At 42.0% G+C, this 26,667-nt stretch overlaps 1 protein-coding gene across 7 annotated transcripts in view; it reads right to left on the reverse strand.

Moving 5' to 3' along the window:
• The window catches only part of RNF19A (ring finger protein 19A, RBR E3 ubiquitin protein ligase), a 96,865-nt gene that overhangs the window by 24,182 nt on the left and 46,016 nt on the right, over positions 1-26,667 (reverse strand). For all 7 annotated transcript variants that reach the window (XM_050940819.1, XM_050940813.1, XM_050940815.1 and 4 more), the window contains exon 3: positions 7,294-8,059. In XM_050940819.1, coding sequence (XP_050796776.1) covers positions 7,294-7,889 — 596 coding nt within the window. In that variant the 5' untranslated portion in view covers positions 7,890-8,059. The remainder of the gene's footprint in view (positions 1-7,293; positions 8,060-26,667) is intronic.

Genomic DNA, 26,667 nt, shown 5'->3' on the forward strand with positions numbered 1-26,667 from the left:
GGGGCAGGAACTGTCTACTATTCTATTTATACAGTGCCTATCAGAACTGGTCCCCAATCTCAGTTGGTCCCTAAGCACTAAAATAAACAAACATGATTTATAATAATACAGGGATTCAGTATGGCATAGTCCCCTGCAACAAACACTTCTTGGGGGAAAAGTAAAGTCAATACTCCAGCACATCTGACGCACTAATGAAACACCTACAAACATGAAATGATAAATTGCCTTTTCAGATATCTGTTAAGTTAACTTGGTTTTAGAAATTTAACTTATCTTTTAGGGGCAAATGCGTGCTGGGGTTAGGAATTAGAGGGCAAAGCCCAGATTTTTAAAAGTTATCTAGGCCAGGGGGCGGCAATCTTTCAGAACTGGTGTGCCGAGTCTTCATTTATTCACTGTAATTTAAGGTTTCACGTGACAGTAATACATTTTAACATTTTCAGAAGGTCTCTTTCTATAAGCCTATAATATATAACTAAACTATTCTTTTATGTAAAGTAAATAAGGTTTTAAAAATGTTTAAGAAGCTTCATTTAAAATTAAATTAAAATGCAGAGCCCCCTGGACTGGTGGCCACGACCCGGGCAGCGTTAGTGCCACTGAAAATCAGCTCACGTGCCGCCTTTGGCATGCGTGCCATAGGTTGCCTACCCCTGCCTTAGTGCATAGGTATTATGATAGTTTTTAATTACTTAGTCACATACTATTTTTCCACAAGACTCATCTTACTCAGTGCACAGAATGGATGGTGCTCACTTAATGAGCAGCTATTCAATATTTTGTGTTACCCTCATCGTTCAGTGTGTGGACCTGGCCTTAATTTATTGCACAGTGCTCAAACCCTGCTATGAAAGACAGAATTAAGTTCCTCCTGAGCTTTTCTGTGGTGCCTATTACTATAGCGTGAGTTCTTCACAAACACCAATCAATTTATCTTCACAACACGTAATAGGTGAGGGGACGGTATTATCCCCATTTTACAGATGGGGAACAGAGGCAAAGTGATTAAGGTCAAGGAATCCACTAAATTTGGATGCCAAATTTGAGACTCTCAGGGCCTGAATTTTCAGAGTATTTAGCATTAAATAGTATTTAATATGCTCAAAGTACAGCTCTCATTGATTTTAGCTTTAAGTGCTCAGTACTTCTGCAAATCAGACCCCTGGGTATCAAGTTGGGCACCAAAAAATGAGGAACATACCATTAGTGACCACCTATAAAAAAAGATGGTTTAAGTCATTTGCCCAGCATCCCATAGAAAGTTTGGCAGTGGCAGAGATTCAGCTAAAACCCCTCACTTCATTCACTACACATCTTCCAATTTTTGCAACAAATGAGGCAGGAGTCCAACAGACAATACACTATTACACAACCCTGATTCACCCCCAGAGCAGGTCCATCCTGAACTCAATGTGGCACATTGAATATGGAAAAAATAGTCTTTAATGGGACAGGGATAGCTTAGTGGTTTGAGCATTGGTCTCCTAAACCCAGGTTTAAGAGCTCAACCCTTGAGGGAGCCATTTAGGGATCTGGACAAAAATCTGTCTCGGGATTGGTCCTGCTTTGAGCAGGGAGTTGGACTAGATGACCTCCTGAGGTCCCTTCCAATCCTGATATTCTATATGATCACTTACTTTCACAACCCATCAATTCTGGCATTTCCAAAAACTCTTTAGTGCTTTACAATGCAATCTTAATAATGCTATTTTAACAGTTTATTGTGCAAAATGTCCCAAGTTTTTTTAAAAAAAAGCAAACTGAAAAAACAAATTCCATCATCTAGCATTATATTGCCACCCACATGACCCATCAGCAAGATTGGATCCACTGCCTAGATCTCTGTCACTTGAGCTGAGTAACTGATAGCAATAACAGGCTGTCGATTTGCATGTGGACCAGCACTAGAGGGGCAGGAGACACAGTTGGTTTCACAGATATTTGCTGACATCAGAAAAATGCTGAGATTCAGAAATCTTTAGTCCCATTTCAGGCTCTGAATGGGAGTGCACTCTTCTAGCGGGCAGACAACTCCTCTGCCCTTACCCACCAGCTTGAGCCATTCTGCCTTGTCCCAACCCTCTCTTACACCTCCCACCCACCATGGCTCCTTATTTCAGTCCTGTTCTCCTTCTCTAGTCAATCTCAATCTCCACTCCTCAGGCTTTTAATCTCTATCCCTTTGTCCAACCAAGCCCCCTCTTCCATTCTGGATTTGCTGTATAAATCCGTGTCCCCCTCACGCTCAGTCTCTCCTCTTCCCTACCTCCAGCCCCAGCCTTACCCACCCTTCAACCCCTTCTCAAGTCTTTGTTGGACCTGTCTCTCTTGTCCTTGCTCCCCTGCATTGGCCCCCAGGCCTAGTCTCCCTTTTAGTTCCTGCATCCAATCTCAGTCTTCTGGCTTTCGAATCTATGAACCAAGGAGAGGATGTGGGCAGAAGGGACCTCTGACCATCTAGTTTGACCTCCTGGATAACACAGGCCATAGAACTTTCTTGATCAGTTCCTTGTCCCAATCCCCCACTTCCTCCCTTCTTGTCCCAGTCTCTGCTCAGACAATTCCACTCTCTCCCTGTATCCCATCTCATTGTCAGAACTGCCTTCTGTCCCCTCTCACATACTCATTCCTACTATCAGTCTCCTCTAGCCAGTTCCAGTCTTGCCCCTTCTCCCAGCACCTCATCCAATCCGTGCTGCACTCCAGCCAACTAGTCCCCAAGTCCCCACCCAATTTTCCTCACTGGCTTTCCAGTCCCAGTTTTCCTGATTCCCAGTCTCCTTGTCCAATCAGTTCCACCCTCCTCTCACCTGCCAGCTCACAGTCCCAGCCTCTCCACCCAGTCAGTCCCAATTTCTCTCCCTATCCCCAGTCCCAGTCTAACCAGACTCCTTTTCCAAATCTACTCTTTACCGCTACACTGGTCCACCTTGTTTTTCCTCTGCATTTCAATGGGATTGCTTACGCCTCGTGCTGCCTGGGGGCCAGCAAAGTGAAGGAGGTCCAGCACTGAGACAACAGGAAAGACAGGTCCAGTTAGGGGCGGCTCCAGGCACCAGCATGGCAAGCGTGTGCTTGGGGTGGCAAGCCACTGGGGGTGCTCTGCCGGTCGCCGCGAGGTCCGCCGAAGCCGCAGGACAAGCGGACCCTCCACAGGCAAGCCGCCAAAGGCAGCTGCCTGCCGTGCTTGGGGCAGCAAAATGCCTAGAGCCACCCCTGGGTCCAGTGCCTGGACCCCTATCCCTGCCCAGAGCAGCTGGAAGCAACCATTTCAAGGAAGTCTGTTGCCCTGGGCTGGAGCATGTTCAGTTGCTGTTTGAGGGTGGCACAAGTTGAGAGATGCTGGACCATGTAAAGATGCAATCTTTGGAGATTTTAGCAGTTAAACTCTAGACTGTCTCTACAAAGCATGTGTAAAATACAATTCTTAAAAAGGATGATTTGGCCAAAATTTGGGAGAGTTTCACTTGGATAGCAAAAGGCACATCTCTAACACAAAAGGTCACCCTGCCCTTCTTCTGTCAAACATTAAGTTCCTGCTCCCAAGCATGGGGGGTACTAAGAGATTTTGAAAGAAAAGGTCAGACTTTTTCTCAGAAATAGCTGAACTGTTTTGGTTGATATTTTCTAAAAATATTCTACCAGAAGCAGACACCTAGCATGGAAAATTCTATCCCAAATGGTGGAAGTCTGATGAAGTTAAAAACCACTGAAAACGGTCTTATAATGAAAATTGTCAGACAAACCTAACATATAGGGCTAGTAGCACCACCTATAACACATGCAAACTTAAGTAGGCTCAAAAGATACTGTATTCTTATTAAAAAAACTATTAGAAAAACATATGAAAACACTTAGCAGTGCAAAAGTGTACATGCCAAAGTACTGTAAATTTTTATGACTAGTTATGAAGTTGTTTCTTGTTTATACATCAGTACAAACAAAATTATGAGACTGTGTGAACACCTTAAATGTGTGTGTTTTTAAATGGCACTTCTCAGTTTAAAAAAAAAAAGCATAAATTTTATAAACCCACTGTTGATACAAATTTAAAGTGAAGGAATTAATTAGGAACTCCAAATGGAAAATACCTCGATTAAATTTGCAAAGTAAGTATGTTCTTCTAAAATATACTTAAATTCCAAAATTCAGTTTTTTGTTAAAAGAGGGTTTATACAGAATGTAAAAAAGTTTTCATAACACTAAAAAAAAAGAAAATAATTTGTTTGTATGTACATGTTCCCCTACAACTGTAACACCTTGGTAGTGCAGGAGAACAAAAATGTGAAGCTACTCTAGTCTTTGCTCATACTGAGTGAAGTACAGAATATAAAGTTATCAGTATCAGATTTAACAATTTTTTGTTTTAAGTTGCTAAGTTTTTACGATGCAAGCAAATTTTAAATCAATGATTGTACTTTAATTGAAAAAAAAAAAAAGTTAAGATACAAGTACAGCCATAGCTTGCAGGAGTGACTGAGAAACTATCACAAAACTGGACAATCCAAAAGGGAGGGAATGAAGGGGATGAAACAAAAAAGCAAGAGACTTTTAAAAGAAACTTGCCTACCCCAAGAATTTTTTGTAAAGCTTCCAACCAGTGGGAGCTCCAATATAAATAAGGCTCCTATAGCTAGATCCATTTTTACCACTGTGTCCATAAAATCTGCTTTCCAACAGATTTAAACCAACGATGGATAAGGGCTGATGAAGACTTGCCTACACTAGGATTCTGATTTTACAAACACTTATACATGTGCTTAGCTTTAAGCACATGAGACTTCCCATTCAAGTCAATGGTACTATCCACTTGCTTACATTTAAGCATGCACTTAAATATTTGCAGGATCAGGGCCTAGAAATCCTACCAGAGGTATTTTTTGGCAACATTTTTAGTGTAAATTCACCCACTGTATGTACTATTTTACTCATTTCATAATCTTACAGTTTGTAACCCTTATCATTCCTTGCTCCTCCCTGCATCCTTCTTCCCCTCTTGTTTATACGCCCAGAATGTTGTGCCATTTAGACTTTAAATTATGACACTTTGGGTCAACAAAAAGGTCTTTGCTCTGTGAGGTACCTACAGCATTTTACAAGTGCACAATAAACAAATTTTGCGAATTAGCAAATCAATCAAGGATACATCACATAATGTACTAAGATCATTTGATAAGAAAAGCCCTGCTGTACTTTAATTATTTATAATAATGCTCCACAGTTCACGAGCACATATGCTGCAGTACTGTTAGTTCAACACTCTCACTATAGTTCTGTTTCTGCTCCTAAATCTTTGCTTAAAAGCCTGACGAAACCGTGTACAAATTATTGGTATGGAATTAGTGCAAATGCAAATTAGCAAAGTTCTACAATACTTCATTCTAGTGAGGAAACAGCAATCTGAAAATTCAGAGAGAGAAGTACTTCTTCATGCATAAACTATCAAATACTTTCTGTCCTTATACCACTGTATCCAAAAGCAGACTTCTTGTCTTTGGCCTCAAGGCTCTGTACAAATCTGCCCCTCCCTTCTTCTATTTAACTTATCACGTCACCCACACTGCCTCCATTCTATCAACTATCCCATGTTTTGTCCACCCATTTGTCAGCGTCTTACATGCACAGAATTTGTTCTCTCTAGAATGACCTGTAAGGCCATTACCCTCTCCTCCTTCAAATCCCTTTTCGAGGCTCAATTTTATCAGGAGACCTACAGGAAATCAAATAACCGATGGTGGCCTGGCTGAGCATCAGTTGAGGATAGCTTTCTTGTTTTGTTTTTTAAATAACAATATTTGGAACCATGTGAAAACATATAACTGCATGATCCTATTTTCATTACCCTCTGCCAGCCTTCCTCCCTTTTTAGGGGCAGAGCGTTGGGATGCTGGAGGAAGCGAGTGCTCTAGCTGCACTGCAAGCTCTGCGGTGGGGCCGGGGACAAAGGGTTTGGGGCGTGGGAGGGGGCTCAGGCCTGGGGCAGGGAGTTGCATGGTGAGGGATCCGACTATGGATGCAGGCTCTGGGGTGATGCCACGGATGAGGGGTTTGGGGTGCGGGATCTGGTGTGGGGCCGGCGATGAGGGATCTGGAGTGCAGAAGAGGGCTCTTGACTGGGGCCGAGGGCTCTGGACTGTGGGACGGGGTGTGGGCTCTGGTAGGCGTTCCAAGCTGGGACTGGGGATTGGGGCACAGAAGGGGGTGAGGGATGCAGGGTCCAAGTGGTGTTTTTCTCAGGCAGCTCCCAGAAGTAGCCAGTATGTCCCTGCAGCCCCTACGCGCAGGGGCGTCCAGGGAGCTACACATGCTATCCTTGACCACAGGTTCTCAGCCATTGGGCACTACGGAGCTGGCGCTCGGTGTGAGGGCAGCGCACAGAGCCTCCCTGGCCAGTGCTGTGCCTAGGGGCCATAGGGACATGCTGGCAGCTTCAGGGAGCTACACAGATGCAGGGAGCTTCCCTCAGCCCCACTGCCCAGACTTTTAACAGTTCAGTCAGTGGTACTGACTAGAGCTGTGAGAGTCCTTTTTTGAGCAGGTGTTCCGCTTGAAAACTGGATGCCTGGAAGTGCTAACAGCAGGCGTGTCTCACAACCAACAGCAAGATGACTTGTCTGCAGGTGAAGAGAATTAAAATTAAATAGACTTTTCAAGCATATTTCTTGGGCGGGGGGGGGAGGTTGGCATTAGATATCGATAATGCTTTTTAGCTTATTTTTAACTCAGTACATTAATTTGTTGGAAGTACTTAGTGTAACTTGTACAAAAAAAAAAATACTAAAACCATTTGATCTTATTACCACAACAAATGAATTATCACAGTTTTACACTGTTACCCTTCTCCACAATATCTGAGTGTCTTTGGCAGGGTTTTCGGTTTATTTTTTTAAGGGAATTCTGTTTCCTCCTAGCTACTGGCACTTGAAGTGCCAGCGCTTTAAGGTGCAACAATTCATCTTTCCTCTTAAAGAGCCTTACACTTAGTACTTAGAGCTCCATACATCTACCTTACCTATTTTGTCACCTGATTTGCTTTATATACACCTTATTCACAAACTAGAACAATTTGTTACCAACATTTTCTTAGAGGATAAGAGTTTGTCAACAATAATGTGGAAATGATTACAACATTAGAATTACTCTAATTTACTTGTTACAAATTCAAACAACGTAGAGAGAGATGATGGGGGAGATTTGGTGACAGTGGTTTTACTAGGTAGAGGAGTTCAAAATGCCCCACCAGATCAGATGGGAAAAGGAAAACAAAACAAAACAAACATGCACTCTTACCCACAGTCTGGAGCTGGGCACCATCTACAGTCCGGGTCTGCAACTAGCCACCGTCTAAGCATAAATTCTTCATATTTTTCCATCAAGATGTCATCATTTAATATCAAACGAATATCATGGGGATTAAACCGTTCAGAGCATTCTGGGCAGCTGATATTAACTCTGCTCTCAGAGATTTCTATCCGGAGATACTGACGTAAGCAATCCACACAAGACCTATGGTGACAAGTCATTATTTCTGGGAACCTGTCCTTAGAGTGCCGCAAAAGGCACAAGGGACACTCCATGAAGTCTCCACTAGGTTTGCTGCTAGAGGTGCCCCCACTGTCTGAAGAGGTATACGTGGAGAAAATGGAGTTCTTGTCTGTACACATTTCCGAATGTATACTTTCAATACTTGCAATTCCATCCACCCCTCCATTTAAATCCCTAGATTTGCGTTTTGTGTCCTTTTTCCTCCGAAAGATAGAGGCCAATGAAATTCTTCTTTTCTTTGGTGCCTTTTTAATTGAAGGCAAACTCACCGAGGAGGCAGAAGACTGCAGGTCCCGATCAGAACCCATTTGCCGATGCAAACTCATTTCTAGAACATTCATCAGAAGTGTATTAAAGCTAACATGTAACCCTAATCATTTTTAAGGCTCAATTCAATATGAGAGGACATATGCTAAGTCATGTTGTCAGGTAATCGCTACTGGACAGACAGTCTTCATGCAGAAACTTCTTCACACACATTTATTTCCTGCCAACTCTTCATAGAAATTACCTGAATTGGGAGGGAGTGGGGGAAGGAGCAGAGAAAGAGGGGAACAGAAAAAAAAGACAGGTTAGACTCATATTCATTCAGTCCCTTTGCTAGTTCTAAAAGATCATAGTACCTGCGCACCTTATTACTCCTATTATACATACTACAGCTAACTCTTCTTCTTCTCCCACCAAGAGCCTTACCTATCTGTTTGTTTCATTAACCTGCTGCACCTTTGTCATTTACCAAGATTGTAAATTCTTGTCTTTTTATTACACCGTGCTGTGAATAAAACAATTGGGCAACAGCTCCTGTAGGTACCACTGTAATACAAGCAACGATAGAAGAATGATGGAAAATAAAATATAAGCAGCTCTTCCAAACAGAAGTATAGCGTAATTAGTGCATTTATAGTGTTTAACTTATTAAGGCTACAATACTTAGTAGTTTGGGGATCGGGAGGTGGGGAGAGACATAATAGAATTATTATAGCTAGCTAAACAAAACAAAATAAATTAAAACAAAAACAAAACAATTTGTTCTATATGAATATCCTTACACTCACGGTCTGTGGGCTTCTAGAAACAGAGTATGAGGGGAACAAACATGGGACTTTCATGCTGAAATCCAAGCAGGAGGAAACAGAGATTGGAGCTATACTTCCTTCAGGTTTCCTTCTGTAGTTGCTACTAAGCAGCCAGGAGATGCAGCCAATGGCAGCATGGTTCTTTTACTGAATCTTGCTTCCAGGCAAAAGGGGAACCAGCAGAGTAGCAGCCACCCGTACAAGACAGCATGGGTCTCCCTTCCACCCAATCTCATGGATCCATGAAGGAGCATGGCATCCAAAATCCACAACCTCCATTTTCCACTGCCTTCTAGCAAAGGAGCCAGTTATAGAAAAATGCAGTAAGGGCACCTCCATTACTCAATCTTCCCACAGGTTTTTCCATACGGGGACTATCTGGCTCTCAGACAACATGACACCTGATAATACAACTTTTGGTAATGAGGGGAAAATGGGAGGTGTTTCCTGGAAGATGTCATTGTTGTATAATTGAATGTACTGGCTTGCTCCAGTGTATTGTGGACTACCACTTTGCTGGCCTTCATATTTTGTTTCTCAATGTTTCAAATTTTACGTATGTAGGAGTGCAATTGGTTTTTAATGTGTCATACTGAAGTTAACTGCTAGAAACAAAAAGGAAGGAGGAGGAGGGATTTGTAGGGTGTACATAATATGATATATTACAAATCCTATTTTTTTTAATACATTTTGGAAGATGGAAGACTAAGGAATCTCTTACGTGTTGGCATATTGAGAAGGAGACCTTGAGTCAACAGCATATAACATAATTTGTATCCTAGATATAGGACCTGCCACTGGTTGAACAGTGACTAAGCGCATGTCTAGAGACCCTTCCCACAACAGCCAGATCAGCAACACCTAGAACACAAGGTCAAGAAGGGGATGTTTCAACTAGCTGTGGAAACATCAACCCACTGATCTCTCTGAGAGGAAGATTTGATTCCATGTACGTGCAACAAGAAACAGTAAATCAAGATATAAATATGGTCATATCATCGCTAGGCTAGTGCACATATTTGAGAAGGTCACTCATCTTTGTTAGAACTCAAAATCCACACCCTAAAAACAACCACCTCTCCTTAAATAGCTGTAAATCTGCAGCCAAGAGGATAATTAAAACACAGCCACTAACACAGCACGTAGTGATTACTGCGGCGAGAATCTAACATCTCACTTCCCACCACATTTTACATTTTTAGTATTTATACATATTTTCTATTTCCATTTTATTGACATTTCAATTTTGTAAGCCAAATACCTGATGATTTCATCATGTGACTGCTAGGCTGTAAAAATACTCCAGAGTCAGGAAATTATAGCTGGTTTCACTAACACCGAGAACGATGGTTAGGCGCTTTTAAGTGTATTTCTTTCAAAGTTGGTATATTTCAAGTCCTGCATTTTATGGGATTGAAATATAATGTTCATATGCATCATGCATAATTCGTGCAAATGCATTCTGCATTGACTCAATATACATAAACAATATATACTAAATGGAACAAAGTATTTAAGTTACTGTATTATGCTCTGACAAACTGATTCACCAAGAACAGATTTCTGAGATCTTATAGTAAATTCATCATTCCTCTGCTGCAACAGCATTATTAGCATTTCCATGTTGGATGCAAGTCTAGAAAATCTAGGAGAGTCATTTCCATAGCAACTTTGCTGCCAGAATGTGTAAGGGAAGGCCTACTTTTAAAAACCTGCAGTTTCATACTATTATTTGCATTTATAGACTCATAGACTTTAAGGTCAGAAGGGACCATTATGATCATCCAGTCTGACCACCTGCACAATGCAGGCCATACAATCTCACTCATCCACTTCTATAACAAACCCCTAAACAGTCCAGTCACACTCATACCGATGTAAATAACGTGAACTAAGTGACCTTTTCCTCTCTCACAAATTGGAGAAAGCTGCAAGGCCTTGAGAATGAGGAATTTTGCAAGGAAAATCCATTCAGTACTGTTAAAACACTATTTCTCCCCCTCCCCCACACACCTTTTTTCACTGATGGGATGCTTAGGGTTGCTAGGTGCCCGGTTTTCAACTGGGAAGTCCGGTTGAAAAAGGGACCTGGCAGTGTCCAGTCAGATGCACTGACTGGACACCAAAAGTCTGGTTACCATGAGGTGGAGGGACACGACGGGTCATTAACCTGCGCCAGCTCCTGCTCAGCCAGGGCCACTTCCTACCTGCTAGAAGGCTCCTTGTCAGACAGCAGCAGCTCCTGTCCCAGTCCCTGAGCAGAGGGAGCTCAGCTGGGGGGAGGAGAGGGAGGAAATGGAGATGATCCAGTGAGTGACAAGGGAGGGGAGAGAGGAGTGAGGGACAGGGGCGGGGCCTCAGGGGCCCAGTTACCAGCTATTAGAAAGGTGGTAACCCCAGGGATGACTTATGCTGTAGATTGTATCTGAACTAAAATATTTAAAATGCTATAAGTAGTAAATTAAAAACAAGCTTCTATTTCAGAGCATCATGCATATTAGTACTAAATTCAAAGCTGAAATTCAAAAAAGCTATACTGTCGCTGGTTGAATTATGACTGTTCTCGTGTATTGTGCCTCACGTCACAGAGGTTAAAATTTCTATTACATCTATAATAAGTTTTTACCTCACTAACCTAGTCTCGCCAATATCCTGGGAACAACATGGCTACAACACTGCATATTACATATATTGACATTTATGATTTGACTTGATTGTAAGCTAAAAAAAAAAGAAAAAAAATCAGTTAGGATCCAAAATACCATATCTCTTGAAGCAAATGAAGGTTCATTTGTCAGAGACATTGCTGTTAAGTAATTGTGTACTAAATCCATAAATTAAGTGAGAACACAATGCTTGTAGAATTCTCCTACTTCTTATAAAACAAATTTACAGAGCTTCAATAACTAATATTTTTCCACTTTATAAAGGAAAATGAGGCTTCATGTCAACATGCTGTATCATTCCTGTTTTATGGTACACGGAATATAATTATTGCATTATACACCAACCAATTCTTTGCTACTCATTTTTATCAAAATCTGCATTCCAAAAAATAAAATAGAAAATTAGAGTACTAATTTCAGTTCACTTAAATTCCTCAGAAATAGAATTCCATCACCAGCGCCAAAAAAGTCAATGCAAAGTAATCTGATGGAATGTCTTTAAAACTGGTGATAAATTGACAAATTAACAGCTATGCCATTTTTTAAACAGTATAAAAACAAAATTACACTAGTTCTAGGTGGAGGTCTAAACCTGACTACAAACACACAAGTCTGTAGGAAGTAATCCAGCATTAAATAATACATGTATGTTTCTAAATTGGACAAATTCTGGCAGAGCCACACGGAATATATTTATTAACACAATGTATATTTTACCTAGAGACCTAAATTTTAAAAGGCAGCTCTTTGACCTAAAGAGCAAAATTCTGGGGTTACTCATCTGGATTTTGCAAGTCAATAAATATGAAACCAAAACAACACTTTCAGAAAATTTTATTTACTTTAGTTTTCTTGGTTAAAAAACAATTCCAACTATTAAGTGAGGAAATGGATTTGCTAAAATACAAGCATGCAAGGACGTATAATGGTTCTGTACCAATGATTAACGCTGTGCCAGCAGAGCCGATGCAGGAGTCTGTGCAGTTCGGGAACCTGGACCAGCAAATCCAGTGAATGATGAGACTTCTTCCTACTCTTGTGACCCTTGGAATGCACCTCTGCTCCTTGGTCAGAATTCATGGACAATGCAGCCTCTTTCCTGGATCTGGAGGAACACTTACTACCATGCTTATGCACATGCTTCTGGGTTTCATGGCTAGGCCCCAGCGTGGTATCCATAGCTAAGGCTGTTTTTGTCATGGATATTTTTAGTAAAACTCATGGACAGGTCACGGACAATAATGAAAAATTCACGGAAGCCTGTGACCTGTCCTTGACTTTTACTAAAAATATCCATGACAAAATGGGTAGCTTGGGTGGCTGGAGGGGGAGGGGCTGGGAGCTCCAGGGTCCCCTCCACTGGCAGCTCCAAGGTTCGGGGGTCCCTCTTGTCACCCGTGGCAGCCACAAGCTCCGGGGGTCCACTCTACCACTCTCGGTGGATGAGAGCAGTGTGGATCTCCCCTGCCGCAGCCCCCCTGCTGTCTGCGGTGGCCCGGAGCGGCAGATCCCCACTGCTGCCTGCGGCAGCTGAGAGCAGCAGGGATTCCCGCTGCTGCTGAGTGCTCCCTGCTGCTCACGGGGGTGGGGAGTGGCAAGGATACCCCCTGCTGCCCATGGCAGTCAGGAGCAGCGGGGATTACCCCCATCTCCCACAGTGGGGATCACCCTCTGCTGCCCGCTGCTGCCAGGAGAAGCGTGGGATTTCCCCAGGCTGCCTGTGGTGGCCCGGAGTGGTGTTAAGGTGCTGTAGGACTCCCCTTACCTCCACAGATGGCATGGGACCCTGCAGCTCCCAGCCAGTGCTGGCTGAGGTTATGGAGGTCTTTGGATTCCATGACTTCCATGACCTCCGTGACTAAACTGCAGCCTTATCCATAGCGCTGGTACTGACAAATCTAGACTGGGACACCTGGACTGCTCAGGTTGGTGAACATGATGTACTGCTCCCGGATCTGGCTATGACCCCATATTGACCTCTATGAGGTGTGTCTTAAGACGTAGGGCCTGGCCTTCCTGGGCACAGGCAGGAAAGGAAAGGCAGATACTGCACCTGGACGCAGATACTGCACCTGGACTTCCCCCAAGCAGTACAGGAAACGTTGGTGCTTGTCGTTGAACAAAAACAAGCAAAGGCAGGATGTGCCGACCCTGAATCCTGGTGTCTTCAGGATAATCCAGTGCCCACACACAGGTGCGGGGGGACAGGATTGATGGGAAAATACCGAAGCAATGTCCCAAAATCACTGATCCTAGAAAAATTACTATGAACACTGAAACTACTACTAAAATCAGTAAAATCTGAACTACGTACGAGAATAAAAAACAGTTTTTCTGGAAAGTGCATCACGAAGGAGAGAAAAAGGAAGAAGCTCTGATGTGGATCTTGGGCGGTGTGAAGGAACTGAAGACGTGGTCGAGCTGCTTTGCCCTTTGTCTCGGGTGAAACCACAAGGCAATGCCAGGGTGCATGTTCAGATACTATTACTTTGAAAGGCTCTGGCTCTGGGCACCTGGTGCATGCACACATCTCTCAGTGGACTATAATAGGGACCATCTCTTGCAGAAGCAACATTTATTCTTGTTTCTGTTACGGGAACACTGTCAACATGACATCTGGTGAAAAGAATTTTCACATACTACACTTGCTTGAGTTCCCCAGCTCATTTTTATGGTTTTACAACCATACTTTCCGTTAAAGTTTCTCTCTCTCCTGCTAATGAATTTAAGGCCTACACAGAAGACAGGGGAAACGAATGATAGTCCAACTGACCAAATACTATCAAATGCACAAAATAAACAACCTGACAAAACCAAACTCTTTCTCTAATGTTTCCCTTATAGTAATTTTTGGTGTAAGCAACAGTAATATATACAAAAGTGTTGTTATCTTCAGGCACTAAGTATGAAACAGATCAGTTATAGTCAAAAATCAACATTTTTTAAGGTGATAAACTTGTTGGCAATAAACTCTTAAAAGTAACCAAGAATATAAACCTCCCTCCATCCCTTTCTCCAGAGAGGAAAGAATGCGCATTACAAGATTTTTTTTGCCAATTTCAACAGATGTGTGAATCAAGAAATAGCATCTATGGTGATTCATCAACTGCACTTTTTATAAGCAAAGTTTTTCCCATGTTCTAATAAATGTTCTCTTTCAATCTTGTATTCTCTTTGCATGGGATATAGCAAACACTCACTCTCAAGCAAGACCAATTCCTAAGAGACTTTGCCTCATTTTTGGAATACAGAAGTTGCCACTTATTTAAAGGCAACCTACAATTATCCTACGTCAGATTCAAAATCTGAAAGACAGTTAACCATTCTCTCTTTGGAAGTAGATGTGGCTTTTATTATTAGTTACAAAGTTTTAAAAAGAAAAAGATAACACATGAGTAGCCATGGAGAAGAGAGGATATAAAGACTAGCTTCATTCTGAGAACTTAACTAATCATGGTCAGATCTGCACAAAATAATACAAGACTTAGTAGAGCCCTGTGTTTTTTGCAAATGTGAAATACAATGAAATAAAATGAAAAACAAAAAACTAAAAGCTCAGCTTGCAGTGGTAGGTCCTGTCCCATGTGGATGAGGATTTTTCCCACCCCTGAACAACGTAGTTATTCTAACCTAGTTTCCTAGTGTGGACCAGGTCAAAGTTAATAACATTCCTGCTAATATTTTCCAAGTTACTGTGTGCTTTAAACACTGTTGCCAGCCCTGCAGGCAAAGGGGAAGCCGGGGGGAGGATGAGGGGAGAGAGAGAAAAAGGAAGGAAGATGATCCCAAGACAGATATTTCACCCTCATTGCCAGAGGTGCAAGTTGATGCCTCACAGTGTTTCAGACTCCCTGGGCTTCCAGCCTGCTCTCAATCCTGTCCCTGCCCAAGCCTTGTTTCAGCCAGCTTCAGCTCTGTCCTTGCCCCATTCTGACCGTGCTCCAGCCCTTCTCTTGACTCACTGAGCCCTGTACTCATCTCCTGATGCCCAGAACCTGAGGCTCACTCCAATCCGACTTTGACCTTCAGCCTGCTTCCTGACTCTGATCCTGGTTTGGCTTTCCTATGGACTCTGACCCCGGTTCTGACCCATGGGCTGCCCTTGGACCAGTCCCAACTCTATGTCCAGCTTCAACCACCACTCCAACCACCAAGCCTGACTGCCTAGAACCCAAAGCCTGACAGGGTGCCCCCCACCCCAGGACCTGGAGCATTATATGGAATAATTAACAATTGCACACAGATGTCCATAGTAGATTCAACAAGCTGTGATCTTACCTCTCCTTACTTTGCTTTGTGTGGGTGAATTGTTTCTTATTGCATAGACGTTTTAGAAAGTAATTGCAATAACCTGGTTTATTTTCAGTGCATAGTGCAACCAGGATTGGATTGTGTCTCATTTCTTCCGGTAGGTCATTTAAAAGATGACCATTCAAAAAATATCTGACTAAAGTTCTTGAGAGCATCATCCTGGGCACTCACTGTTCCCAAAAAGCATAACAGTTTTGCTAGGTCATGGATAGAGAGGCCATTTGTGAGATAGCTTGTCCCAACATACTTGGCACCTTAAAGGTCAAGAACAAGGTTTTGGAAGAACAAGGTTAAGGAAGCAAACTGGGAGCCACCAAGAGAGTGAGGAACACTGGTGTGACATTTTCTCAGCAGTTTTTCCTACTAAGAATGTTACCTGTGATCTCCAACCCAATTGAAGGTGGAAGGGGACATTTTTTTGCCACTGTTCCTACCTGGGTATCCTGGATTAGCAAAGCCGGAAGCACTCCAAAATTCTCTCAAGTAAGAAAGATGGGATGCTTTTGATGGAGCGAGAGGTCAGCATAAGGTTAAATTATTTTATTTGGTATTCAGTTAACTTCTTTGTTCTGATGTGTGGTTTTTCCTTTAAATAGGGCTGTTTTGTTTTTACTTAATAGATCACCAGTGGCAGAATAGCTGTGATTTTAGTTTGTGTGTTATGAGTGGCACGTGTAGTTTTATCTTTTTAATTTATTCTATTTAGCCACTATCTACTATGGTGATAGGTTTTACAGAAAATATTTGTGCTAATAACAAAAAAATAGAAAGGAACATAATTGATTAAAAGCATATACTGTGTCCTCTTCTTCCCGTTCTGTGGGTCTTTACATTTGGATTCATTAGCTCCTATAATAACCTTAGTCCCAGATTTGGACCTTAGCGTCCAAAATATGGGGGTTAGCATGAAAACCTCCAAGCTTAGTTACCAGCTTGGACCTGGTACCTGCTGCCACCACCCAAAAAATTAGAGTGTTTTGGGGCACTCTGGTCCCTCTGAAAAACCTTCCCTGGGGACCCCAAGACCCAAATCCCTTGAGTCTCACAACAAAGGGAAATAATCCTTTTTCCCTTCCCCCCTCCAGGTGCTCCTGGAGAGATACACAGACACAAGCTCTGTGAATCCAAACAGAGTGAATCTCCCTCTCTGTTCCCAATCCTGGAAACAAAAAGTACTTTCCTCTTCACCCAGAGGGAATGCAAAATCAGGCTAGCCACTTCAACACACACAGATCTCCCCTGATTTCTTCCTCCCACCAATTCCCTGAAGTAAAGAAAAACTCCAACAGGTCTTAAAAGAAAGCTTTATATAAAAAGAAAAAAAAATAAGTACAAATGTTCTCTCTGTATTAAGATGATACAACACAGGGTCAATTGCTTAAAAGAATATTGAATAAACAGCCTTATTCCAAAAGAATACAAATCAAAGCACTCCAGCACTTATATTCATGCAAATACCAAAGAAAAGAAACCATATAACTTACTATCTGATCTCTTTGTCCTTACACTTAGAAACAGAAGACTAGAAAGTAGAACTACTTCTCCAAAGCTCAGAGAAAGCAGGCAGCCAGAAAACAAAGACTCAGACACTCAAATCCCTCCACCCAAAGTTGAAAAAATCCGGTTTCCTGATTGGTCCTCTGGTCAGGTGCTTCAGGTGAAAGAGACATTAACCCTTAGCTATCTGTTTATGACAGCTCCTTTAACAAGAAACACTGCAGCATGCTAACCATGTAAACCACTAGTGAGTATCTCAAGATTGGCACTGATCCACAGAGGGTCTATCAATATGTTTGAGATACATTTTGCACACACACCCTTATGTTGCAAAATTTCCTATTTAAAAAAGGACCCTTTTAGAGCTTTCTTGAAATAGTATTACAAAACAATGACATGTAACAAAGCACTCTATGGAATGCACTATGTTTCACTAGTGTTTATGAGTATATCTTCAGCATAATGCAGGCTGGTGCACTTTGCCAAGCAAGTATCAGAGGGGTAGCCATGTTTGTTGCTTTTACAGATCCAGACTAAGAGTCCTGTGGCACCTTATAGACTAACAGACGTTTTGGAGCATGAGCTTTTGTGGGTGAATACCTACTTCGTCAGATGCATGAGATCACATGCATCCGACGAGGTTGGTATTCAACCACGAAAGCTCATGCTCCAAAATGTTTGTTAGTCTATAAGGTGCCACAGGACTCTTTGCTGCTTTTGCCAAGGAAGAAAGCTAAAAATTTTGAATCAGTGAAAGCATGTGAGGTCAAGCGTCTTTAGACAGCAATAAATTTAATAGGCCGTATTACCCTGGTTAGTGGGAGCACATCTGAAAAAAAGTTACTCATCTCTTGTAGCTGTTATTCAAAATGAACTGCATACATCCGTTACACACATTCCCCTAGTGTATCTCAGGTACAGATGCCAGAGAGTTTTTCCTAGCAGAATCTGCAGGGGCAGCCGTGCCTTCTCCCTGGCAGCCTTCATGCTCATGCTCCAAGCTCTGAGTATGAAAGGCAGGGTGGCTCTGCCTTTCCTTTCTTCATACCGGTCTCTTAGATGAAAGACTCCAGTGTGCTGGGAAAGGATAGTAGATTGTAATGGAAACATGCAATGCATCAGGAAGAAGTTACAAAAGGTGAGTAACCTGTTTTTCTTCAAGTGATTGCATATGTCCATTACCGAGGTGACTCCAAGCAGCTTCTAGCAGAGGTGGGGCTAAAAGTCTTATTAGAAGAAGGACTGCAGGAGTGCTTTCCCCATAATCATGTCTTCTCTTGAGGTGGCAGTAATTGCACACTGTCTAGCAAGATTGTGGACTGAAGACCATATTGCCATTCTACAGATGTCCACAACAGGAATGTTCCCCACAAACGCTGTACAGCTGAGTGTGCTCTTGTTGAACATGCAGAGAGTTTTCAGGAGGTGTGATGGATTTGATCTTGTAGCACATAGTAATACAGCTGGCGATCCATTTGGACAATAATTGCACTGTTACAGGATGCCCTCTCATTTCTTCTATGTAAGAGATGAACAGCTGTGAAGAGACCTGAAAGGGCTTTGGTTCTGTTCAGATAAAATGTTGACAAACATTCAAAGTGTGGAGCTTCTCTTTCATCTTTATTAGCATGTGACTTTGGAAAGAAGACCAGACAATAAATTGATTGGCGTGGTGGATGAAACCAGGGGATCTTCACAGATTCTCTAAGTACCAATGAGGGCCCAGAGTCGATTGATTACTGACAGTGAACAATGGATATAAAAGAAAAAAAAAAGGGAGTCAAAGGGACCAAAATATGTGTAACTAACACCCAACAAATTAATCATAATGGCACATTCACAGAAGGAACAAGCTGAGACCACACTCCAGCCACTGACCACAAACGGTAAAAAAGAAACCAAAGGATGGGTGGGATTGCTCCACCCTTTATACCCTGGCTTGAAGCATGAAGGATGCCAGAGCACAGGCATGGTCACCTCTACAGGCACCTCTAAGGAAAACTCTCAGGTTCTGGTTCATAGGATGTGCATACACACTTAGTGTAAAGGACATATGAAATCACTCAAAGGAGGATTTCTACAGTTTGTTTAAAAGTTTGCAGTTATAAAAAAAAGTTTTAAAATCCTGAGAGTACATAAGTCATGACTGAAGCGGGTCAGGAATTTTTCTGACAAAACAGTTTTGTTGGAGGAAGTGCAGATTCATAAAATCCAAAATGTTTCACAGAAGAACTGTTGCCAAACCACAGGTAACCATCAGAAACCTCTCCGGTTGCTGGACATCACACCTGGTTGGCTTGCTGGATATCCTGAGCTTCCAGGGTCTGTGACTTTGGGGCAGTCCTGCCATGCAGACTATCCCAGGGTCAGGGACCCCAGAGCTTCCAGTCTCTTGGCAGTGGAGCTGAAAGCCTGGAAAACCTGGCTTTAAACAGGGCTCTGCTGCAGGCTTCAGCTTGAACCAGGATTCTCGAGGCTTCCAAGCTCCCTGCCACAGAGACGAAGTGTGGCAGATCTGACTTTGCAGCAGGCAGTCTGGAAACCAAACTATTAAAACTAAAATTTAAGCCTGAGGAGCCAGCTGGCCTGGGACTCTGGAAGCTCTGCATCCTCAGCCCAAAGCAATACACACGGCAGGGTTGCCCAGGACTCTGGAAGCCTCTGCCACTGCTGAGTGAAACTGACACAGTTAAATACCCTCACTGTTAAACATGTGTCTTATTTCCAGTGTGAACTTGTCTAGCTTCAGTTTACAGCCACTGGATCTTATTATACCCTTGTCTGCTAGACTGAAGAGGTCATCATCAAATGATATACTCATTAACAACTTCAACTTACGTAGCAGTATGTCATGCTGAAAAGAGTGTGCATGCACCAGTACCAATGGTATCAGCAATACTCTGGGACTAGTATGTACTTACTTTGCTGACGCTGCCACAAAGACAATAAAGACAATACCTGTCTACTAAACTCAAATGTGTGTTTAAGGTAGTTTTTGGTCTCCATTCAAATCAACATCACCTTCCTAACCTGTTGATAACCATACCATACCCTGCACGGCTCCCTTTTTCTAAGGCACCAAATTCAAGTTTCTTGCCCTTGTCTTCAAGTTTTCTACATAAATATTTCCTCCATACTTAGCCATCCTTATCACTTTGTATCACCTCCTGTCCTCCCATCACACTAATTAACCCATTCTTCAAGTCCTCTCACAGCCATCTCTCCAACTTCTTCTCTTGCCCCCTATTTTCAGAATGCCTGCACACAGATGATTTGTGAAGGGATTATGCGCTCTACTTTCAAATCCCCCATGAATACCCACTTATGACATGACGACTTTAAAAAAAAAATCTAGATAATTACAGATGGGCTAGAGACTTGCAGATTTACACACTTTACAAAAAAAGGCATGCTGTATTCACTTCCTCTGTTAGTGTGCCTTTCTGTTGGATTCAACCAGTAAGGGCTTCAGGTCAGAGATTATATATTCTCTGGTCACAAATATCAGATGCACCAAACTCACCTTCAGTGCAGCTAATAGAGGCAAAGGTTAGCTACATTATGCCTCTCCCAGGGTGACTGATGCAATGAACTAATAAGGATCACACCCCCAAATGAGAACTGGCAGAGGGAACTGCACATGAGCTCTTACCCCTTCCACTTTCTCCATCCAGCTTCAACTCACTCCTTGTGCCAGAGGAGCTGGCAGAAAGCAAGGATCCCCTGTGTCGAAGGAATCCTCAAATGCACCCTCAGGATGGCTCTAAGGTCACTTTGCATCAGTCCCACTGAATAAAGTGATTTTAGCAAGATCAGTGGTCCAGATCCCTGTTTAGAAAGAGAACGTAGCCCATTTTGAGCACAACTGTAAACAGATAGACACCATCACATAGCAAAGTCAAAAAGGGATCAGCCAGGTATCATTTAGTGTAGGCACATGTAAACCCAAACAACCCAAAATGTACAGATCTGTGCAGTACTGCACAGCTCCAAATTAAGCTCTTATGCATAAATTTGAATTTTTCCTCGCTTCAAACTCTAAAACATCACGAGCATAGATTACATAAACATATTATATTTGATCCTTCTGTGACTATGGACAAGCATTCTCACCTCTGGATTCTGAGGAGGCATACTACTTCCAGAGAGTGTCCTAACTCATTTAAATAGTTGGCTGTCTGGAAAATGCTACCAACCTAAGGGGTTAAGAATGATAAAAGAGAACCACCTCATGAAACTGCACGACTAGAATACAAATCCAACTGTAGCAACTCTTTCATTAAAATGAAACACAAACTAATCTTTCCCCTCAGTTGAAAAGGAAGCCAGCTTGCATCAAAGAATCTTTCTTCTTTGACCACCTTGTAGGCCAAGTTAGAACACCAAAGCAGGATTTATAGCAAATTCAGCATTTAAAACTCTAATTAACTCTAAGTGCAGACCATGTGGAAGATGGTGCTAAGGAATTCAAATATAACCTGTCTTTTCTGAGAAGATTCTTAGGGCATTAGGAAATCCTGAATGTCAGGAATTAGAGTTACCTATATAAAGGACCAAAAGCTTAACTACTTCATGAATCCATTCTTGACAAAGACCAAAATAAGCAGAACAAAATGATAGAGCTGGCAGAGGTTTTCAGTCAGTAGGAAGCTTATTTTTCATTTTAATTAAATTAAAGCTGACACTCCATTCTTTTTGCTTTTTAAGCTGCTTTTGAGTTTGCCTCTGAACTTTGTTCATTTGCACTTTATTCTTAACAGTAAAAAAAATACCATGAAGTACTATATTTATACACAGGTTGGCAGCAATTTAGCAAATAAATCAGAATTTAGTCCCCCACAACTTCATTTACCTAATACGTGGAAAACAAAAACATCCCCAGCACATTTAGAACATCCCTAGAAATAGAAATACTTCACCATAGAAATATCAGTACTTTTCTTAACATCTTGAATTGAAATAAACGGAGATTCTGGCATTACAAAACTATAAGTAGTAAATTCCTTCCTGACCTCACATCTGTAGTAATGTCTGACCAAAGAGAGACAACCAGTTACTGAATTCTCTAGTATTTTACAATAAAGATTAGCATTTGTCATGCCGAGGCACCATATTACAGCTGAAGTATCCTACAGTGCCAAGGGTCCTTAAATTGTGCTCCAGGGCCTCATAATTATGCGATGTCCCCCAGCTCTCCCTCTTTACAACCAATACAATATCCTCATATTTTATTATAGTAATCTTATTATAAACTGTTTCTAATGTTCAATGTGTATAGATTTTATACTGAAATACCCTCCTCCCCCCACCTCCAGCTGTTGGTGGAAAGATAAAGGTACTGGTTGTTAGTTAGAGGATAGCTAAAACCTTCAGGCACACATGCAAAAAAATAAAGCCCTGATCTGCAGTAACCAGTAGATAGTTGAGGCTTCTGGTACCAGACAGGAGGTGCAACTCCTTTCCCATCCACTTAGAATAAGGGAAGAATACACTTTAAGAGGAGTGGAGGGTGCCATGCTGTCTGGAGTGGCTCACTACCAGGAGTGCCTACCTCAGGGCAGAGTGTCAAAAACAGAGCAGACACACCAAACTGGTGGTATGTTCTATAATTAGATTTCACCAACCTAGTAACAAATGCAAACTCCTGAATCACTAACAGTCTTACCATGGAGTCACAGAAAGTCCCCATAGTGATAAATAGTCACTTACTAACACACACACAAAAATTCAGGTTGCTTCCAGTCCCAAAAGATCAGTCACTTATCTAGGATACCAATTGATCTGGGGTCTCACACCAAAGTCAACGCCTATGGCCAATTCTGTAATAAACTAACTACAGGTTCATTAACTAGGAAAAAGAAATAAGTTGGTTACAGGTTAAAGCAAGCAATCATATAACACAAGTGAGTTGCAATCTAAATGCTAAGAGTGCGAGCTGTAGCGATTTGTCAATTCAAAAAGTATTCCAAGGCAACCCCAAGGATAATGCTGAGGGATCTCTCCCTTCAGTTTGAACTCTCACAGGGCAAAGAAATGAAGAAATTTTCTGTGTCCCTGTCATAAACAGATAGTTAAGGGTTAATAGAACAGGAGTACTTCATGTCTCTTTTGACTGTACAGGGTTAACAAGTTCAGTGAGCCTGGCTGTCACCTGACCAGAGGACCAATCAGGGGACAGGATACTTTCAAATCTTGAGGGAGGGAAGTTTGTGTGTGTGCTGTTAGTGTTTGGTTGTTGTTCACTCTGGGTTCTGAGAGTGACCAGACGTGCAACCAGGTTTCTCTCCAACCTCCCTGATACAGGTTCTTATAGATTCAACATAGTAAGTACTAGGTAATAAGGCGAGTTAGGCATACGTCTGTTTTCTTTATTTGCATATGTGTATTTGGCTGGAATTTGTATTTTGTATTTTGCTGAAAGGATTTTAATTTGTACTTGTATACTTAGGCTGGGAGGGTATTCCCAGTGTCTATAGCTGAAAGACCCTGTAACATATTACAAAGATAATTTTTACTGTTTTTTCTTTCTTTAATTAAAAGCTTTTCTTGTTTAAGAACCTGATTGGTTTTTTATTCTGGTGAGACCCCACGGGACTGGGTCTGGATCAACCAGGGAATTGGTGGGGAGAAAGGAGGGAAGGGAGAGAGAAAGGTTAATTTTCTCTCTGGTGTCAGGATTACTTTCTCTCTCAGGGAGAGTCTGGGAGGGGGAGAGAGAAGGAGGGAGGAAGGTGAATTTTCCTCTCTGTTTTAAGATTCAAGGAGTTTGAATCACAGTAATCTTCCAGGGTAACCCAGGGAGGGGAAGCCTGGGAGAGGCAACGATGAGGGAAAGGCTTTACTTTCCTTGTGTTAAGATCCAGAGGGATTGGGTCTTGGAGGTCCCCGGGCAAGGTTTTGGGGGGACCAGAGTGTACCAGGCACTGGAATTCCTGGTTGGCGGCAGCGCTACAAAGTACTAAGCTGGTAATTGAGCTTAGAGGAATTCATGCTGGTACCTCATCTTTTGGACACTAAGGTTCAGAGTGGGGAAACTATACCATGACAGTCCCCATATTTAAACCTTCTCCTCCTAGAAACAAATCTGACAGCAACAGTTCATCTTTTGATCCTCAGGAATCACATGGAGCATACACAGTCTCTTAAAGGTTATGAAATATTCAGCAATGTCACCAGATTCGCTACATGGTGGGCACAACTGCTCCCACTTGTGGATTTTTGGAGATGTGGGGTCCCCCCGTCTCCTTCACCCCAACACAGCCAGTTAATTTTTCTCTCTTTCCTTCTCCTCAAAGACTAGCCTCTGGATCTCCGTAGCTTTCTCGTGGTCTGCTTTTTGTCTGGCTGCTTGTGCCTCCATTTCTTTGTCAGCCTCCAGCTTTCTTCATTCTCGGGCTTCCCCAGACTCTAGCTGTCTCAGTTCCACGGTTCTTTCGTGAACTAACTTCTGCCTGGCTGCTTCTGCTTCAATTTCCATGTGTTTTAATTCCATCTGTCCCCTATGCACCCTCTCATTTTCTTCTACTTGCAACCTGTGGAGATCCAACTTTTTGGTAGCTTCACTTTCACTCATTTTCCTACTTTTCTGTCCCTACTTCTCTTGCCCAAAATAAGCAAACAGAAAACAACAAACCAGTAACCACTTTGTCCATTTTTTAGTCACCACACTTAAAAACTAACCTAAAATCGCCACTAGCATTTCAGGGCAATAAGCTGTGCACACTATGCTGCTCAACTACGCCACTGTGACAGGTTGGACCCCTTGGGAAGCCACCTGATGTGCTGAGATACCACTGAATCTACCCGTTCTGCCAACATGGGCCCCCTTTAACCTGTCTTGCTGAGACAGCCACTTAAAACCTTCTCTAACACACACACAGGCAGGGCCACATCCAGGAAACAGCAACAGTTTCCAGGCAGGTCTCTTCTTCACAGAAAGGGGAGAGGAGGAATGCACTTAACTCTGTAATTCTTGATATCACACAGTGACTCATTTGAGTTTAATAAGCAGGATTTAACATCTTGTTAGAGACCATCATTTGCATTACACAAGGCTTTTTTTCCTGTTTGCTTTCTATCACTTTATAATATGGGGTTTAGCTGAGTGAGAACAATGCAGGTAGTATCCTACAAACATTTTACAAAATACTAAACATATTCTTAACATATAATATTTACTTTGATAATGCTAACAAAGGTAAGCAAGACTGGTTTCCAGCTATACATTTGTAAGGATATGTCTTTGCTGCCAGCAGCGCTTTAACATGGCTGTGTAGTTGTTGCACCAGCACTAAAAAAACCCACCTCCATGAGGGGAATAGTTACCAGCACTGGTGCACTGTCTACACTTCCACTTTACAGAGTTGAAACTTGCATTGTTCAGGGGTGCGAAAAAAAGTTTCAGCGCTGTAAAGTGGCAGTGTAGATAAGACTTGTGTGTTCAGTGAGGCCTGGGTCTTTGGCATGAGGTGGCACCTGGTCTGCCAGCATCAGAGGGCTAGGTTGGTTTAAGATGTCTCACTTTGCAAACTATCCTGATGCAAAGGGGAGAGAGAGAACAGTAGGAATCCAGCTCAATCAGGAGCTCTAATTATCTGAAAACCAAAAAGGAACCTTACAAAAAAGGTAACAGACCAATTGCTGAGGAGTATAAAAATAATGCACAAGCATGTAGGGACAAAATCAGAAAGGCAAAAGGTATAAAATGAATTACACACATTGAGGAACATAAAAAGCAATTAGAAAATTATTTATATACATTAGGAGCAAGAGAAAGACAAAAAGAAAGAATAGGTCCTCCTCTACTTCTCAGAGGAGAGCGAACACCACCTGACATTGAAAAGGCTCAGGTGTTCAGTGCCTCTTTTGCTTCTGTCTTCACTAAAAAGGTTAATGTGGCCAGATACTCAAACACAATAATGTTAACAACAAGGGGGAAGGAACATGCACCAAAACAGGGAGAGAACAGTTGAAAGAATATTTAGATAAGTTAGACATGTTCAAGTCAGTAGGACCTGATGATATTCATCCTAGGGTACTTAAGGAACTATCTGAGGCACTCATCTTTGAGAGCTCCTGGAAAACAGGTGAGGTCTCAGAGGGATGTAGAAAGGCAATCATAGTACCTATCTTTGTTCCCATTTAAAGAGGAACCAGGGAATTATAGACCAGTTATCCTAAATGCATAAAGGGGCATATCAATGCTTAGCATATCTGGCATATAAATACCTTGCAATGTTGGCTACAAAAGTGCCATGCAAAAGCCTGTTCTCACTTTCAAGTAAGACTGTAAATAAGAAGAAGGCAGCATTATCTTCCGTAAGTGTAAACAAACTTGTTTATCCTAGTGACGGGCTGAACAAGAAGTAGGACTGAGTGGACTTGTAGGCTCTATAGTTTTACACTGTTTTGGTTTTGAGTGCAGTTACAAATCTACATTTGTAAGTTGCATTTTCATGATAAAAAGATTTCACTACAGTACTTGTATGAGGTGAATTGAAAAATACTCTTATTTTTGTAGTATAAATATTTGTAATATAAAATAATATAAAGTGAACACTGTACATTTC

This window comes from Gopherus flavomarginatus, chromosome 2, assembly GCF_025201925.1.
Source record: "Gopherus flavomarginatus isolate rGopFla2 chromosome 2, rGopFla2.mat.asm, whole genome shotgun sequence".
NCBI classification, from domain to species: Eukaryota; Metazoa; Chordata; order Testudines; family Testudinidae; genus Gopherus; species Gopherus flavomarginatus.